Source organism: Nyctereutes procyonoides, unplaced genomic scaffold (genome assembly GCF_905146905.1).
Source record: "Nyctereutes procyonoides isolate TBG_1078 unplaced genomic scaffold, NYPRO_anot_genome, whole genome shotgun sequence".
Classification (NCBI taxonomy): domain Eukaryota; kingdom Metazoa; phylum Chordata; class Mammalia; order Carnivora; family Canidae; genus Nyctereutes; species Nyctereutes procyonoides.
In genome coordinates, this window is record NW_026575028.1 from 6813569 (window position 1) to 6831824 (window position 18256).

Genomic DNA, 18256 nt, shown 5'->3' on the forward strand with positions numbered 1-18256 from the left:
GGTGGCAGCCTTAGCTAGTTATCCCTGTATGCTGTACAAATATTACTATTTGTCCTATGGGCCACAGTGTGCAAAAGAAGGCCGACATATGGCAGGCAGGATGGCAGTGTTCTCTGGGTAGAGAGTGTGTGCGTGTGCACGCACGCACACATGTGCACACACATGCATGTATGTCAGGGTGGAGGAGAGGCAAGATGGGAAGGACACTGTGTGGGAGTCTTCTGATGCAGGGTGGAGGGTGGGAGCACCAAAAGCCCCAGCCTCCAGGACGAGGGAAGAATGACGACCATGTGAGTGGGAAAACCTGGACATGACATCACCGCTCTCCAACAATTTAGACATTTTCACTTCCTGTTCCTCTGGGATTGTCACTGCCAGACAGAAAGGGCCTGGAAAACACGGTGTGAGATTCTTTTCCCCCAAAATCACTTTTGCAGTGAAGGCCGGCAATGGTGGTATTGATGAGGTGGGGGAGGTCAGGGCATCAAAGAGTGTACTTTTGTGGGTGGGTCTGGGGGAAAACAACAATGGCCAAAACAGCTTTGGCTTTGGGGTCTTGGGGGTGGGGCATGGAGGAATGAGTGGGAAGGAGATCAGCTTCAATTCTTCTCCAAGAGGCCCCCGCTGCTAAACTAGGGGAGGAAGAGAACTCTTCACTGCTACCCAGAGTGTGATCTGTGGACCTGCTGCATCGTCTGGGAGCCTCGGAGCACGCAGAATCTCAAGCACAACGCCAGACACACTGGTTCAGAATCTGCACTTGAACCAGATTCCTATTCAAGTTCTAGAGGCACTGCTCTAACTCACTTAGGGAAGCCCCTTTTCCACCCTCCCTGCCTCCTCAGCCCTGCCTCTGACACACCCCTCCCCAACCCTCTGCTGCTGCTCTGTGCCATCCTCATCTCTCTGCCCCTGATTTCGCAGGCCACTAGAGAAACCAGGCTCTGACCTGTCCTTCGAGGTTGCCTACAAGCCCCTCAGTAATCACAGTTCTCAAGTTAGAAGAGCACGGAGAAGACCAGCCCAGTCCCATGACCACTTTGCAGATGAGGAAACAGGCATGGAAGGTGCAGTGGCTTGCTCAAGGTCACAAGGCACGGACTACAACCCTCGTCTCCAGGATTCTGGTAGGAGTTAAAGGATTTTAGCATTCATGGATCAGCCACATCCTGCCTCCAATCTCATATATAAGGAAACTGAGGCCCAAAAAAAGCAGCAATGTGATGGTTCTAAGGTCTGGGCAGTTCCTGGCAAAGCTGGGATGCTAACAGTGGTAACATCATCATTATCTAGTCCATTTGTGTCCTCTTGATTTTGTTATTGGATGCACATGTTCATGAACACTAATCCTTATAACAGTAATATAAAATAAGCCTTTTGTGGATGTGATTTACTGACTGTCCAGGATTTGAACCCTGCTATATGGCTCCCACATCTACAACCCCAACTCAACATTAGAATATAGCTCATCTAGTACTAAATCTAGCTCTGTTTTCACCACCATGGCTGCAATGTTGATTTTGTTTGTTAAATTCAGCAAATGTACACTGAGTATATTTTATGTCTGTGATCAGTGTCCCCTCAAATAGGTCAAAAGTGGGGGTTGGTCTTGTACTGCATTCTGTGCCTCATGCTATTTCACAGCATTGCCTCACTGTGGAACCTGCCTGGCAAAGATTTGCTGGTCTCTGGCTCTAAGAATCTAGTTCCCTAGCACATGAGAACATCATCATGCTCCCCATTGCCTTTGGTATTCTGATCCCATAGCTTTACTTATGGATATAACCAAACGGCAACAAAAGCCAGGCAACAGAGTCCAGAATCCTATTTAACGCTATGAGGAAGGAGAACAGGTCTGGTCCCTGCCCTTCAGATCTTGCATTCTGAATCAAAGTTGAAAAAATCATTGCACATATACAAGGATGAGCCTTGTAGCAGCTGGACAGAGTACAGGCTCAGTTCATGTGCTTCATACACTCTGAGTAGAGAGCGGGGGGATTAGAGAAAATCCCACGGAAGTAGTTTTGGGTCAGTTTCCTATGAGAAAGGCTTGGGGAAAGGAATTTTTAAAAAGCAAGCAGAAATGGACAAGTCAGAAGCAACCTGGGCTGAAACCAGGGGGAACATACCCAGCCTAGAACAGGGCATAGAAATAGTAGCTCAATTTTAAACCAGAAACACACTAACGACTTTGACATAATAAGGTGTCCCTGGCAACTTATTAATCTGATTAACTAATTCATTTCTTCATTCAGCCATTCACAAAATATGTCTTGAGTGCCTTCTATATGCCAGTCACCATTCTAAGTGTCAGGGATATAGTAGTGAACAAATCACACAGGATCTTCTAGTGGGGAAAGTCAGACAACCAACTACTAAAACACATCAATTAGTATATCTGGTATAGTAAATACTATAGAAACAAATACAGCAAAACAGGAGTATAGGGATTTAAAATTTAAAATAGGGTGGTCAGGAAAGATGTAGGTGAGGCATAGGTGAGGAGGTGACATTTCAGCAAGGCTCTGACGGAGGACGTCTGAGGGAAGGGGCTATCAGGCAGAGGGTAGCTAAAGGAGAAAGAAAGGGAGGGGTGGGGGTGGAGAGGAGGATGTAGTGCAAGGATGTACAAGGTTATATAGACAAGGATGTAGTATAAGGATGGTGGCTTCTATATCTCACGAGATGCAGAGCCTTAAGAGAGTTTTGAGCAGAGAAGTGACATGATTTGATCTAGATTTTAAAAAGATGAGTAGGCTGATGATCTCTAAAGGCACAGTTAGGAGGCCCCTGCAATAAGTCAGGTTAAGGAGGAGGGTTTCTGATGGCTGGTTCCCAATACACAAGTAGAAGTAAATGACTGTCTTGGGCATGGGAAGGAAGCTCAGGCACCAAGCTCTAGTATAGGGACACTGCTTCTGATAATCCCCTCCCACATAAAAAGAAAACAAAAGAAGTTTAATTCAAAAAGGGAATAAAGGGGCACCTGGGGGGCTCAGTCAGTTGAGCATCCAACTCTTGCTTTCAGCTCAGGTCATGATCTCAGCCCTCCAATGGGGGCTCACTGCTCAAAGGAAGTCTGCTTGGGATTCTCTCTCCCTCTCCTTTGGCCCCATCCTCACCCCCATTCATGCTCTCTCCCAACTAATTAAATGCATCTTTGAAAATTTTTTTAAAAAGGAAAGAAACTGAGTTCAACACGTTGGGTTGGAAAAGAAGGAAAATTCATCTTTGTCCATGCTGCCCTCTATCACAGGTGGGGAAGAGGAACAGAGCACTGGGACATTGCTTTGTGCTCACCATTCCACGAAAAATAACCCCAGTTAATGTGACAGATTGGCATCCCTAAAACCCTCCCCATGGCCATGGCCTTGGCATCTTCTGCCAAGATTTAGTTACAGGGGGTGGAGGAGGGAAGTATATCAGTAGTCATGTGTGTTGTAGTAGGTGCCTTTGGCTTATCCTAATTCCATAACCAAATCCCAATTTTTTATAAATACTATCATGACCCCTTTATCTCCCACTCCACACCTTGTTCTAGGGCAGTGCCAAGCCCTTTTCTTTAGAATATTGAGACATCTTTTAAAATGAAAAAAAGAAAAATGAGAACAAGTTAGCACAAAATAAAGATTTTTAAAAATCTAATAGGTAGGAGACTATATAATTTATTGCCTAACCTGGAATATTTTTGAAAGTAAGATGGAGTTATACTAATCCTTATCTCAGTGAACCCAAGAGAACCTGACTATAAAGGGGCGACCTTTTTTTAAGATTTTATTTATTTAATTTGACAGAGAGAGAGAACACAAGCAGGGGGAGTGGGAGAGAGAGAGAAGCAGACTCTCTGCTGAGCAAGGAGCCTGACATGGGGTCAATCCCAGGACCCTAGAATCATGACCTGAGCCAAAGGCAGACACTTAACACACTGAGCCACCAGGTGCCCCTAAAGGGGTGATCTTTAAAGGGGTTCCACCCCATCCCTACCACTGTCTTCTCAGCTTCTGCTCACACAGTCCAGGCTCAGCACTGGCTGATTACAAGACCCCAGGCATCAGTGAGATATAGCAATTAGTTCTTGGTTCTGATACAGAATCTCCCATTTGTATGAAGATGTAGAGGTAGGTGGGGTTAGAAAAGGGAAGATGGAGAAATAATCATATAATATTTCTAAACAACAACAATAAATTACTGCACCCTCCAGTCTAGTTAGGAGGCCTCTATGGAATTTTTAAAAATATAGAACTTTGGGCAGATGACCCACCACTGACCCAGTTTTCAGTACAAGCAGACCTCAAGAGTATTGTGGGTTTGGTTCCAGACCAGCACAATAAAGCAAATATTGCAATGAAGAAAATCAAATGAATTTTGTGGTTATCCAGTACATATAAAGGTTATGTTTATACTCTACTGTAATCTATTAAGGGTACAGTAGCATAATGCCTTAAAAAAAATCAATGTACATACCTTGATTAAAAAACACTTTATTGCTAAAAAATGCTAACCACCATCATCTGAGCTTCCAGTCAGTTGTAATCACTGATCACAGATCACCATAACAAAGGTAATAATAATGAAAAAGTCTGAAATAATGTAAGGATTCCCAACCTAGGGGTTTGTGGGTGACTGACTCAGTTAAGGGTCTGACTCTTGGTTTTGACTCAGGTCACATTTCAGGGTTGTGGGATTGAGTCTTGAATCAGGCTCCCTGCTCAGTTGGGAGTCAGCTTGAGATTCTCTTTCTCTCCCTCTGCCCCTCCCCACTTGCATGTTCACTCATGCACATGCATGCTCTCTATAATAAATAAATCAATCTTTTTAAAAAAAGAATTGTTAAACTATGATACAGAGGCAAGAAATAAGCCAAACTCTTTAGAAAAATGGCACAAATAGATTTGTTCAATACAGGGTTATCACAAACCTTCAATTTGTAAAAAATGTTAAAACCTGCAAAGTGTAATAAGATAAAATACAATAAGACAAAGGTATGCCTGTATTTGTCAGTGGTGATGCAGTAACCTATTTGTTGTTGACAGTGATGATGATGATCCCAGGTCCTCTCTTGGACAGCAGACAAGCTTCTCTTTTCAGTTCTCTTCTTGCCTGACCTATCACTGGCATCTGACATCATTGATTGCCCTCCCCTTGCAATAGTTTCTTGGCTTCCAGGACTGTCCACACTCTGCCAGCTGTTACTTTTGATCTTGTTTTTTGGATCCTCCTCATGCGCCCAAATTTGAACATGGCAGTGTCTTGGGACTCAACTCTTAGACTTTCCTCTAGCTACCCTCACTCTCCTGGTGATTGTGTACAATCTCATGGCTTTTAATAGCACCTATACCATCTTATCAGGTTTCCTCTGAACTGCAGATTTATATTCAACATGAAGGCAATTTCAGAATTCTTCCCTATTCCAGGAAGCTTAACTCTAGCTTTTGATTATTCAAGATAACAACCTTAGAGTAATTCTGAACTTCTGTTTTGCACCCTGTAATGAAATTTTTATGGATCCACCTTTTTTTCCAAGTATAAGCAGTGCTATTTGCATGGATCTGACTCTTGGCTTTCTGTTTTGTTCCACCAGTCTAATTATATTCCTGCAACAATATCACACTGTCATACTTATTACTGTTTTATAGTAAGTTTCTATTTGGTAGAGTACCTTAGCCCTCTTTACTCCTCTTCAGGAGTGTCTTGACTATCTTCTTTTTTTTTTAAAGATTGATTTATTTATTTTAGGGAGAGAGTGTGTGCAGAGGGAGGTGCAGAGGGAGAGGGAGAGAGAGAATCCTCAAGCAGATTCCCCACTGAGTGCAGAGTCTGCCACAGCCTGATCCCAGGACCCAGAGATCATGACCTGAGCCAAAATACTTAGGTGACTGAACTACCTGGGTTCTCCAAGAATGTCTTGACCATTCTTAGACTTTGTGCTTCCATATAAATTGTCAGGGAGAAAATATAAAGATCTTACAATGTTTTTGTTTCATTATTGCCCACTCAACTTATATGCTATTATTATTGTATGCACTGTAATTCTACCTAATTTTTTTCTACCTTATATTTTTTAAGATTTTATTGATTTATTTGAGAGAGAGAGAGAGAGAGTGTGAGAGTGCATAAACAGAGGGAGAGTCAACGGGAGATGGAGAAGCCGACTCCCGGCTGAGCAAGGAGCCCGACATGGGGGCTCAGTCCCAGGACCTGGAGATCATGACCTAAGCCAAAGGCAGATACTTAACCAAACTGAGCCACCCAGACACCCCGATTCCACCTTATCTTTAAATTTTTTTAAATTATTTAATTTTAAGTAGGCTCCACACCCAATGTGAGTCTTGAACAAATGATCTCAAGATCAAGAGTCTCACTTAAGCCAGCCAGGTGGCCCTCTTCCATATTTTTAACTCTATGAGAAATCATCATTGTTTACAACCAAACATTTATATAGATTTTCCCACATATTTACCACTTTGTTCTTCATTCCTTCTTAAAACTATGTTTTTTCCGTATGAGATCACATCTGAAGTACATTCTTAGGACTTCCTTTAGTGAAAGATTCAGTTGGTGGCAAACCCTCAATATTTGTTTGGCTATAAATACCTTTACTTTATTCTAATACTTACTTCTACATTAGAATTCTAGGTATAGAATTTTAGGTTAGCAATTGTTTTATTTCCAGCACATGAAGATAACACATCACTGTATTCTGGCTTCTAAAAGCTATGCAAAATCAACGGCTGATGGAACAATCTCTTGAAGGTCATTTGTCTTTTGATTTTTGACTGCACTTAAGATTTTTCTTGTGTCTTTTTAAAAAAGATTTATTTATTTATTTGAGAAAGAGAAGGAGGAGGGGATGCATGTGGGAGTGAGGGGCGATGGGCAGAGGGAAAGGGAGAGAGAGAATCCTCAAGCAGACTCCAATTTGTACATGAAGCCCAATGTAGGACTTGATCCCAGGATCCTGAGATCATGACTTGAGCTGAAATCAAGAGTCAGATGCTCATCCAACTGAGCCACCCAGGTGCCCCTTCTTGTGTCTTATATATTCTACGATTTCACTGTCATGAATCTAGATGTAGATTTCTTTTTCTTTTTCCTGCTTGAATTTCACTGGGATTCTTCAATCTCTGAGTTGGAATTCTGTTGGCAGAACTAGCCAATCAGGAGACCAACAGTCACTGTATCTTGTCCATTACTATTCTCACCTCTTTTTCCAGTAGTGCAATTAAATACATGTGAAATGTTCTCACTCTATTTCCAAATCTTTAATTTCTCTTTTGAATTTTCAATCTTTTGCCTCCCTATGCTGCACTATGGATACTTTCTTCTAACCTGTACTGCAGCTCACAAATTACCTCTTCAGCTATGTCTAATTTGTTGTTAAACCCACCCATGGGGCAGGGGGAGGAGGATGTATATACAAAATATTATATATATTTATATGTTCATATTTATGTATATATTCATTATTATATAGTACACATCTCATTGATATATATTCAGTTCTAGAAGATTTATTGGGTGGTTTTCAAATCCTTAAGTCATTTTAAACATAATTTCTTTTTTTTGCAGATATTTTCAAATGGGGTGTTTTAACCTGTGACTGATATTTCTAGTATCTTTAGTTTTTGCTCTCTCTCCACACTGGTTCTCTTCCATTTGTGCTTTAGCTTCTTATATAACTGATTATTTTTAACTATATTCTCTTCTTTGCCCTTGAAAAATTATTTTGGGGCATTTTTTGAGGACTGGCGGGATGTGACTTCCTACAGAGAGAACTTGTGCTTGCTTCTGCTGGGCACCTGGAAACACGACTTGTCCTGAACCAAGTTTATAGCCTGAGGTTCCCGGGTCCTCCCAAGTGACAAATCAGGCCAGAATTCCATGATAGGGATCACCTGTGGCCACTTTTTAGGGTTTTGTTTCCCTTTTTCTTCCTGTTCTCCTTATAATGTTCTTGCAGTCCCATGGATGGGGAAGGGATGTGTTTAGTTCTACTTCATCTTTATTTGGAGAGTGTAGCTTTTTTGTGGTGTTCCATTTTAACTTGGTGAGAACTTCCTGTTAGCATCGCCACTTTGAGCCAGCCACACCCAAATTTTTCTTCCCTTGCCCCATAAAACCACTCAAAACCAAAGCCCAAGTTCACCTAGATGAGAAGATGCCCTCAAGGCTAAAGCACTTTTAGGGCCCAGGTATTTGTTTCCTTGGTTCCATTTCCCTTAGATGGATCTGTATTAGGAAGAGTCTCATATTCTTTACTAACCTATCATCCCCTCAAGACTTTAAGAAGAATGAAAAATATATTTATCCAATATTTCTTCTTTTCAGCAAGAGGGGATGCTACAAAGAGCCTCACCTACCACTACTGGAGATAGAAGTCTATTTTACTGATCAGTTTCCTTATTTAGGCACATATTTGCTATCTGGAAACTCCTTAAGGAGAGATTATTTTATTTTCTATTCTATCCCCAATGCCTAAGAATAGTGTCAAGCATACAGTTGGCACCTGTTAGATATATTTAATTTTTTTTTAAGATTTTAAGTAATGTCTGCACCCAACATGGTCTTCAAACTCACAATCCTGGAGATTAAGAGTTGCACACTCCAGAAACTGAGCCTGCCAGGTGCCCTCTGTTAAATATTTCCTGAATGAATGAACTCTTTGACAATAATATGTATATTGTGGGAGGCTTTGATATGCTAAATTAAACTTTATATCACTTCAGTTTAACACATTGCGATTCACCACATATTCCTGAATAAATTCTGCATGCTTTGCTCTTGTTAAGAAATGAGAAGGTAATGAATGCAGATGTCTCAGTTTTGGCAAGGCATCCATCACCTCTGTACTTCATCTGTGAAATGAGGTGCTGAAATAGATGGTGCCTAGGATTCCTTCTAATTTCTGTGATTAAGACATGGCTCCTGTCCTCAATGGTCACAACAACAATAATAACCTTGGGTCAGGGCCAGAGGTAATGTTGATAAGGAGGTCCAGAAAATTATTATGATTTCAGTCCCAGAATAAGAAACTATAACCCCACAACTAATGTGTAGTCCTGCTCAGAAATGATGGAAGGACACAACCTTCCTTTTGAAAACACAAGTTCCATCCTTGAATACTAGAAGGAATCTACCATAAAGGGGGGTGTGGAGGGCAAGGGGTCTCAGTGATCTGAGTTTAGTTCTCTGAGTTTCACCTTCCTGAAGTCTTCTCGATCCACTCACTGTGGTCTCAACCATCCTGGCTCCCAAGAATGATGTGTTACCACCTCATTGATCTGACTCGAACGTGAACCACAGACCCATTCTTCATCTTCCCTGATACAGCTGAGATTCATCTGGGTCTTTTGAAAAGGTTCTTCCAAACTCTAACGGAGCACACAGGGAAATAAACACAATAACTACAGGGAAGCTACAGAATTGGGCTCACACAGAGCCCAAGCTGTCTGTCTTCTGTGGTTTCCAGGCTTTGTTCTCTTCCACAAACCATCAGGGAGAGCCAGCCTGAAGCCTGAACAGGATGCCACGATTCTGCCTGGAATTACTTCTTACCTGGGTTACTTCTTCCAAGGTCTTGATCTGTCTCAATGCAGAAGGCATTCCTGGAAGTTCCAACTTCAAAACCCTGTGCTCAAGCCTGGCAAGATAGAACCTTGCTACCATCTTCTATCTGGGAAGATAAAACCTCCTTCTGGAGCCATTCAAGGCCACTGACCTCCATTCTGGGTCTGAAGGAATCACCTTTCCCTCTCCAGGTGACTGATACCCACAGTGGCCTCACTATCAGAAAGATCCTTGCTGTTTAGACAAGGAAGACTGTGGCTTCATCCTTACTACCTCCTCATTATCGCCACAGCATTCTAGAATAACATACCCACAGCATTTGCTCTACAGGATCTACATGCATAAGTCATAAGCAGGTGTTCCATCAAGAAAATTACCATAAATAAGATGGAGGCGAAGTTCACCAAGTAACCCGGGAAACGATCTTTCCAGGTCAGCTTATCTTCATCATCCTGGGGAAACAGGAGAGTACAATCAGATGGCACAAACAACAGAAATATTGATTTTCTCTCAAATTTGCACATTGCATATCCTTAATCATTCATTACTCTTCTGTTCTCCTAGTCTCTGATGCTTTACCCTCCATATCCACAACAGCCCTCCAAACTTTGTGATTTCTAAATAGCCTGGAAAAACTATGGTGGAAAGAGGAGATTTGATTCCAGCCTCATACCGAGATGAAATTTCAGTGATCAAATGTGTGATCATTTCTGACCCTCTATTTCTTCATCTGTAGAATGGGCACAGTCATGACACCCATCCCACCTACCACACAGAATGGTTTTCTCTGCTTTGTATCATTTTAATGAGAAACATGTGAACATAATGAAGCAATGGACAAATGACATTTAGAAACCAACCATTGAGGGATGCCTGGGTGGCTCGGTGGTTGAGTGTCTGCCTTTGGCTCAGGGCCTGATCCCAGATTCCTGGGATCGAGTCCCACATCAAGCTCTTTGCATGGAGCCTGCTTCTCCCTCTGCCTGTGTTTCTGCGTCTCTTTCTGTGTCTCTCATGAATAAATAAAGTCTTTTTTTTTAAAAAGAAACCAATCATTGAGCAGCATCTTAAAATAAGTCATTCTTTAAATGAAACAACAACCATTCACCTTCAATCCTAGTAAGTGTACAAATCACCTACAGTTGCCTTTCTTCAAAGAATCTATATGTGTTATCATCTGTTTCCTCCAAAATGACTGTATTCTCCCCTGGTCAAAAAAGCACACATATTGAGGCAGAGATGAGGCTGGTACCTTGCAGTCAATCTGTTTGCTAACCTTACCTTTCCCCCTCAGACTGGGTCCAGTTCACCCAAGTGACTGTCCTGGGACAGCCATGCCACCAACCACAGTCCTCCTTAGGCAAACTCCAGGAGTTTTGCCCTGGCAGAGCAATGCCAACAAGGCATGGATGGCAGAAATCTCTGCTGATTCGCTGCCATTTAACTGGAGCCCAGGCATTGATTTCTCTGAGCTGCTTTTCTACAAAGTTAGAATTGGTGCAGTGTCCTGTCTCTACCAAGGTTGTGGTGAAGCCTCACTGGGGCCATGTGGGTAAAGGGCTGTGAAGTAGCAAAACCCTCCGTGCTGGAGGAGTCCTCACGCATCTCTGTAACAAGTCCAAGTCAAACTCAGCAAGTCCACAGTCCAGGGCTTCCTGCTCTATTTTCTCTTCCCTTCTCCCCCTTATTTCAGAATACACCGGATTTGGCTCTAGCAACAGTGCCATCTAGCCTTTGAGAGCTTGTACTGTAAGTTAAGGGCCCTCCTGGCCTGAAAGACATCTTTCTAAAAGCCAGTGGGTGACCACTGAGTTCAGACCTTGGCACCAGGCATGGTGGGGAAACAGAAGAAAGTGGATATGATTGCTGCCCTGGGGGGCTCACAGTCTAATGAGATGGAAGGGACAGTCATACCAAAAAGCTTTAGGGATCACTTGCTGTTTGGAAAAGAGGGTTATCTGGAGGGTGAGCCTTTGGGCAACTTGAGAAAAAATGTGTCTTTCTCACTGCATGCTGGAATTCAGCACAGGGCTGAACTGGCTCGATAATGGAAGCAGGAGTGAGTGTTAGGGCAGAAGCCATTCAGTGACTAGCACTGTCATTTCCAGATGACATAAGCAAGTGATACTCAGCTTTCAAAGACAGCTTGACCAAATCCAGGCTCTAGACTTCGAGCCTTGCAGACTTATCATCATACGGTGAGAATGGGTAACTACAGGTCAAACTATTCTGAATACATGGGAACATATAAACGTATTTCTATTAGGACTGAAAGAAGGCTCATTCATATTTTAAGTTAGGCCAACATTAAGAGGGAATAGAGCTTTCTTTTATTTACCTCCTTCAGTGTTAATTCTTAGTTTCACTCACACTAGTAATGTTTTCCTGTAAGATTTTGATGAGGAACATGGGCAATGTGCGGTGGATAACACTCAATAGGGATTCTGAATGGAAATATGGCGGAGTGTGGTGGGCTCTTTGTGAGGCCTCTCAGGGCTAGGAAGGTTTTGATGATTCTCTATTTTCCTGTTCTCTGACCTAGAGATGAGAGGTTCTGCCTTAAACCCCAGCGAACGAGGAATATCCGTGAAATATCAGGAATACCATTGCACTGAAATATCAGTGGTGATCCAGGAAAACTCTAGTTAGAGGTTCATTTGGTCACCAGTTCCTCCCTAGTGGGGCTTCTGAGTGAGGAGCAGGAAAGGAGGGGTAGAAAAACCTATGCTCGGTCCGTAACATGAGGGAAGGGGGCGAGAAAAACCAGTCAGTGAGGCTGAAATGAGGCTTGGAGTGGCCCTCAGGGCAGAGTTGGATAGTGTCTGGTGGACACTAGACAGCATAGGTGGATAGAAATGGTGTAAGGGGAAGTAAAAGTCAAGGAGCAGGAAATGTGGCCAAGGACAAATGGGCTCAAAGAAAGAAGTACAGTTGTACGGAATGACTAATAAACCTGTGGGCAAAGTCAGGCAACTGAGATAGTTTTGGCTAAGGCTTCCTGCCAGTGTTGTCCACGTTCTTCAGGCCAGAGATCAAGGGGGATGAGATGTCTGTGGACTATCCTCCACCCTGCAGTGACAACCCTGTCCCAGATAATGAGTTTTAGTTCAGTTCCACTCAACAGACACAGTCTGAGCCCCCTGGAGGGCCATACTCTGGTCTAGATACCTGAGGACGTGGAGGGCAGAAGGCTCAGCTCTGCCCAGAAGGAACTCAGAGACCACTAAGGAGTCAGAGGAAAGGCTTCTCAGAGCTAGTCCTGGTAAGGAACATGGTGTATTTATTTTGCATAAAAATGAGACATAAGTAGAAAGCAACTGAATTGGATATCCTCTCAAAGCAGTTATCTGAAAGAAAAGTACTTATTCTGCTATAGATATTCTGGTGTTTGTTGAAAAATCACCTTCCCTCTCATGTTTACCCTGATGAGTTGTTTTTTTTCTAGAAGTCACAGTTTCCAACATACACACAGTTCTCATATATGCAGACACTATCCAAACACAGGAACTGAGAGGAACACAAAGAATGCAGACTGCTTCCAGGCTCCCAAAGTTACTAGTAAAGATGACAGTGAGTAAAGCTGCCTTTATATGTTACAACTGACTCCGATAGTGGAAGCTAACTGGAACTCTCCACTCACTGGCACATTAAAGAGGTGAAGATTCATGGCAAAATGCCATTAATTTAAATACACTATGCAGCAAAGTCTCATTGCCAACATACAGGATAAGACAAAGAGAAGCAGGCTTGGAAGCCGAACATCTGAGTTGAACTCTTGCCACTAATGCTTACTAGCCAAGTGACCTCGGAAAATTCCTAGAACCTCAGTTTCATCATCTATAAAGTAATTATATTCTTTATTTGTCAACTACATAAGATAGTCATACCACACCAAGTTACCATGTGTCTTATGTTGATTACCAACCTATGGAGAGCTCTGAGCCACGCACAGAGGTAAGTGAGAACTCTCAGTACCTCCCTCTCCTATTTTTAAAAAATTTTCTTTCTTTCTTTCTTTCTTTCTTTCTTTCTTTCTTTCTTTCTTTCTTTCTTTTTTTTCTTTCTTTCTTTCTTTCTTTCTTCTTCTTCTTCTTCTTCTTTCTTTCTTTCTTCCTTCTTTCTTTCTTTCTTTCTTTTTCTTTCTTTCTTTCTTTCTTTCTTTCTTTCTTTTTTCTTTCTCTTCTTTCTCTCTCTCTCTTTCAGAGAGTATGTGTGTGCAAGTGGAGGGTGGGGGTGGGGAGGCAGGCAGAGGGAGAAAGAGAGAAAGAATCTTAAGCAGACTCTGCTCTGAGTGTGAAGCCCAATGCAGGGCTCAAACCCATGATGCTGAGATCATAACCTGAGCCAAAACGAAGAGTCACGTGCTCAAGAGACTGAATCACCCAGGTATGCCCCCTCTGTCTCCTTTTAACAAGGAAGGCGACAACTTATATCCCATCTCAGTGGGAGAAGCATTATGTGGATCATGGGGGAATGCCTGTGAGAGCCCTGTAAGCTATAAGATGTCGTACAAAAGTAAGATCTCATCAGCTTCATGATTATATCAAAAGCAGGTGATTAGGAGGCACTTTCCTCATTTCCCCATTGTTCAAATATAAGCCTAGCTGTCATCTCTTTGTCTTTGCTTTGGGTCTTTGTTCCTGGACTGTGGCTCCCCCTTCTGAGTCTCCAAACAGCACACAGCATAGTGATATTCACTTAAAACCACCAAAATGCCCTTTTGGCAGACCGAACAGTTGGAAATGGGAGCACTGAAAGTGCAACAGGTGAGAATACTATTTAAACACATCCCTTGGAGAATGGTTTTAAGAAGTGGCCAATCATCCCTCAGTTGTTTTATTTTTTCACTTTTAAGATGGAATTTAAACAGCAAAATTCACTCTATTAGTGTGCACTTCTGTGCACTGTGAACATATACTGTTTTGTAGCCACAACCACAATCAGGATGAGGAACAATTCCAATTCACTCAATATTCCCTCTACCTTGTCCTTTTGGAGTCCAGCTTCCCAATCTCCAGCTCCTGGCATGAGTGCCTTTAGTTTTGCCTTTTCCAGAATGCCATCTAAGTAAACTCAGACAGTGTGGAGCCTTTTGAGGCTAACTTCCTTCACTTATCATGACACAGCTGAGATTCAGCCATGTGGCATTCTCAGGGGCTTGATCTTTCTCATTGCTAAATAGTGTCTCAGTGTAGGGATGTGCCACGGTACCTAGCAGTAGCTGAGAGATGTCTGGGCTGTTTCCAGTTTCTTGTGATTACAAATAAAGCCATTATAAGTCTTCGTGTACTGGCTTCAATGTGAGCATAGGTTTTGGTTTCACTTAAGTAAATACTAAGTTGTGGAACTGCTAAGTCATAGGGTAAGTCTATGTTTGATTTTATAAGCAACTGTAAGACTGCCAAAATGGCTGCGCTGTTCTGCATTTGTACCAGTGATGATGAGAATTTCTTCCTCTACTTTCTTTCCTTTCAATAAACCCTTTACTTTAGAAGAGCTTTCAATATACAGAAAAGTTTCAAAGATGGTACAGACAGTATAGGTGTATACACTTAGTTTCCCCTATTACATGAATGTGGGTATAATTTTCACCACCAATGAACCCATACTGTACATTATTATTACTACCTAAAGCTTATACTATATTTGGATTTTCTTAGTGGTTACCTAATATCCTTTTTCTGTTCCAGGGTCCCATCCAAGAGGCCACATTATATTTAATGATCATATCTCCTTAGGCTCCTCTAAACTATGGTGGTTTCTCAGACTTTCCTTGTCCTGATGACCTTGTTTTGAGGGTTACTGGTCAAGTATCCTATAGAATGTTCCTCAATATAGGCTTAGCTTAAGTTTTCCTCATAATTAGACTAAAGTTATGGGTTTTGGGGAGGGAACTCAAGGGCATGGGCTCAGTGGAATGTCCCAAGCTCAAAATGTCCCAGAGGAATGAATCTTCTTTCTCCATAAACCTTCTTACCCTTCTTCTTCACCCCTTGGCTCAGTGAACTGAACCACAACCCTTTGAGCCTGAGAGAAAGCCTGAAACTGAGGCATTTTCTTGGGCTATTTCCTCCCCCACACTCACCTGCAGGTGCCCCAAGTCCTATAGAACCTAGCTCCATAACCACTTTCCTTGTCTGCTTTTCCTTTCCTTTCCACCACTGGCACCCCAGTTCAGGCCCTGAGCATCCTTGGTCTTGTTACCTTCTGCTGTAACTGCTGATGTCCTTGTCTCTCCTCATGGACTATCAGCTCCAGGAGAGCAGAGACCATGTCTTATTTGTCTGCAACTACCTGGTGTTTAAGCACTGCAGCAGGCACATAATGTAAGCTAAATAAATGTGCAGCCAGTGTGTCTCCTATCAGGTTTGTGGACCTGAACTCTGGACATATCTAACCAGCCTCACCTGGGTCCCTCTCTGTGCAAGGAGGCAAGGAAGGCATGGTCTCGGCACTTAGAATTCAGTGAGGCCAATGCTAGGTCGGAGAAGAATTGCCGCTTCCTTTGCCCTGCCTCTAGGGACACTTTGCCTTAGTTTCCTGAGACAAGGGATCCAACCACTACAATAGAGGGAGAACTGAGGATGAAGAGGGTTGGTAGTGCTTAGATGGGGCTTCCAAGTGAAATCATTTGGGGGAACTACCTATTTCCAATGACAAGGCTGAACCAGGACTGGTTAAATCTCATGACCAATAGGAGCCAGTCCCAGGCTGGGGCCCCATGCAAGAGCAGGACTGGGAGCTTGACTTAAAAGGGGGGTTAGGTGGAACACTAAAGAAAAGTCTTAATCCAGGTTCAACTGTGTCTGAATAAGGGTCAAACAGCAATAGCTTGTTTAGGTGTCATTGTCAAGAACGTAAGCCCTCCAAGTAGATCAAGTGCCATTCCTGAGGTCCTTGTGCTAATGCCTCTGATGTACCACGATTTGACACAGCTGGTCACAGGAGACACAAATACATGGGAGACTCAGAGGATGGTGGGTTGAGTAGGGGTGAAACACTAGGCAGAGAGGGGAAATGAGAAGAAGTGCGAGATACTTTTCCATTGGAGCATCCCTGGGGCACTGTCAGAGGTGAGGACCCAAGAAAACCTAGGGACGCCTGGGCTCTGGGAGAGGAGGGGTGACATCCTGTCTTGTATGGCTGCAGGTCTCAGGGTTAAGGAGCTTCATTTACTTTCACAGGCTGACCCATTGGTGCACCACTGTCAGGGGGACCCCCGAGCCCATTTTCAGATGGAGGTTAATATCTGAGGCAGCCTACATCCTAAATTCCGCCACTCACAGGACAGCGTGTATGTTAGAGGCAGAGATGGGATTCAGTGCCCTTTTACTACATAAATGAGAGCCATAGACTGAGAGGAGTTACACTGTGAATTTCTGGAGCCCTCTACATAAAATACTAAGGAAAAAAGTGAGGCCAGGGCTGGAGGCCCGCAATCTGTAAAATGGGGCCATAAAGCTGCATTTAAAAGAAGAAGAAAAAAACCCACATTCTTTGCTCGTTTATCTTCTTTCGTCTCCTTTTGCTTCTTCCTTGTGAGAGCTAGACACCCCACCAGCCTGGTTGGGAGAGCCAGCATTGCCCCAAGAACCATGCAAGGCAGTTGAGTCTGGAGGCAGCTGCCTGGGTCTGATTCCCAATTTGCATACCTACTATGTGGCTGTAGGCATGTGACTAACTTCTCTACACCTCAATGCCCTCATCCTTAAGAATGAGACTGAAAGTAGTGGCAATTGTGCAAGACAGCCTCTGTGAAAATGAAATGAGGTAACATGTGGGAATCTGCATGGGTCTGTGCTTGGCACACAGTACACAGTACCTGTTACCTAATATCATTACCAGCATTACTATGGCTTCATCTACTAGGGGCCTTGGCGCTGGCTGGAACACATTAGGTGAAGTGTCCTTGTCAAAGTAAAACAAACCCCAGTTCACTTTGGGCAATGCTTCCTACAGCACAGACCCAAGGGCCACTCTTCCTGTTCCAAAGCTACATAACTATCCTGTGTGGCCTCCTTCTGCCATTCTGGTGCCACTCTGCCCTCAGACATGGCTGCTCAGTGCTTCCTCTGCTGGGTGAACCCTCAAGAACTCTCAAAAACCTCTACTCTAGGAACAGAGATGCCACCAACTTTATCACCTTTTCTCTCTCTTTAGTTCACCCTCCTAAAATAGCTCCTCCTCCAGAAAGCCTTCATGGCCTGTCCAGAAGAGTAAGGCCAGCTTTTGGTGCATGTTCCTCCCTTCACTGAGCCTGAGGCCCTGCAGACTGGTCATGGTCCCTACAGTCCAAGCACACACAGCCTCTTTAGCTAAGCCCACCAATCCTGCTCCTCAGCCCTGTGGACCTACCCATGACTAATGCCCAGAGCCAGCTAGAGAGTCTAGAGATAGAGAAAGACTTTTAGGGACAGAGTCTCAATGGAGGAGGAAAGTCTTGGCAAAGGAGCATGAGGGAGTCATGTGGCACAGCACCTAAGTCTACATGCCTGAAGCCCAGGGCTGAAAACAGTATAATTTGTGGCTAAAATGGAAAACATTCTTTAATCCTCCCACTGTTTGGTTTTCCCAGCAGACATAGAAAAACAGACTCTGGCTCCCCGTCTCCCGTCCTGAGGTCCGGCCTGCTTACTTTGACCCCTGAGGCTCCTCAGATAGCTTCCTGCTTCACTTTCCTGACCTTGGC

The 18256-nt window shown here is 43.3% G+C and overlaps 1 protein-coding gene across 1 annotated transcript in view; it reads right to left on the reverse strand.

Moving 5' to 3' along the window:
• The window catches only part of ANO2 (anoctamin 2), a 340992-nt gene that overhangs the window by 67327 nt on the left and 255409 nt on the right, over positions 1-18256 (reverse strand). The window contains exon 15 of the mRNA XM_055315496.1: positions 9945-10019. Coding sequence (XP_055171471.1) covers positions 9945-10019 — 75 coding nt within the window. The remainder of the gene's footprint in view (positions 1-9944; positions 10020-18256) is intronic.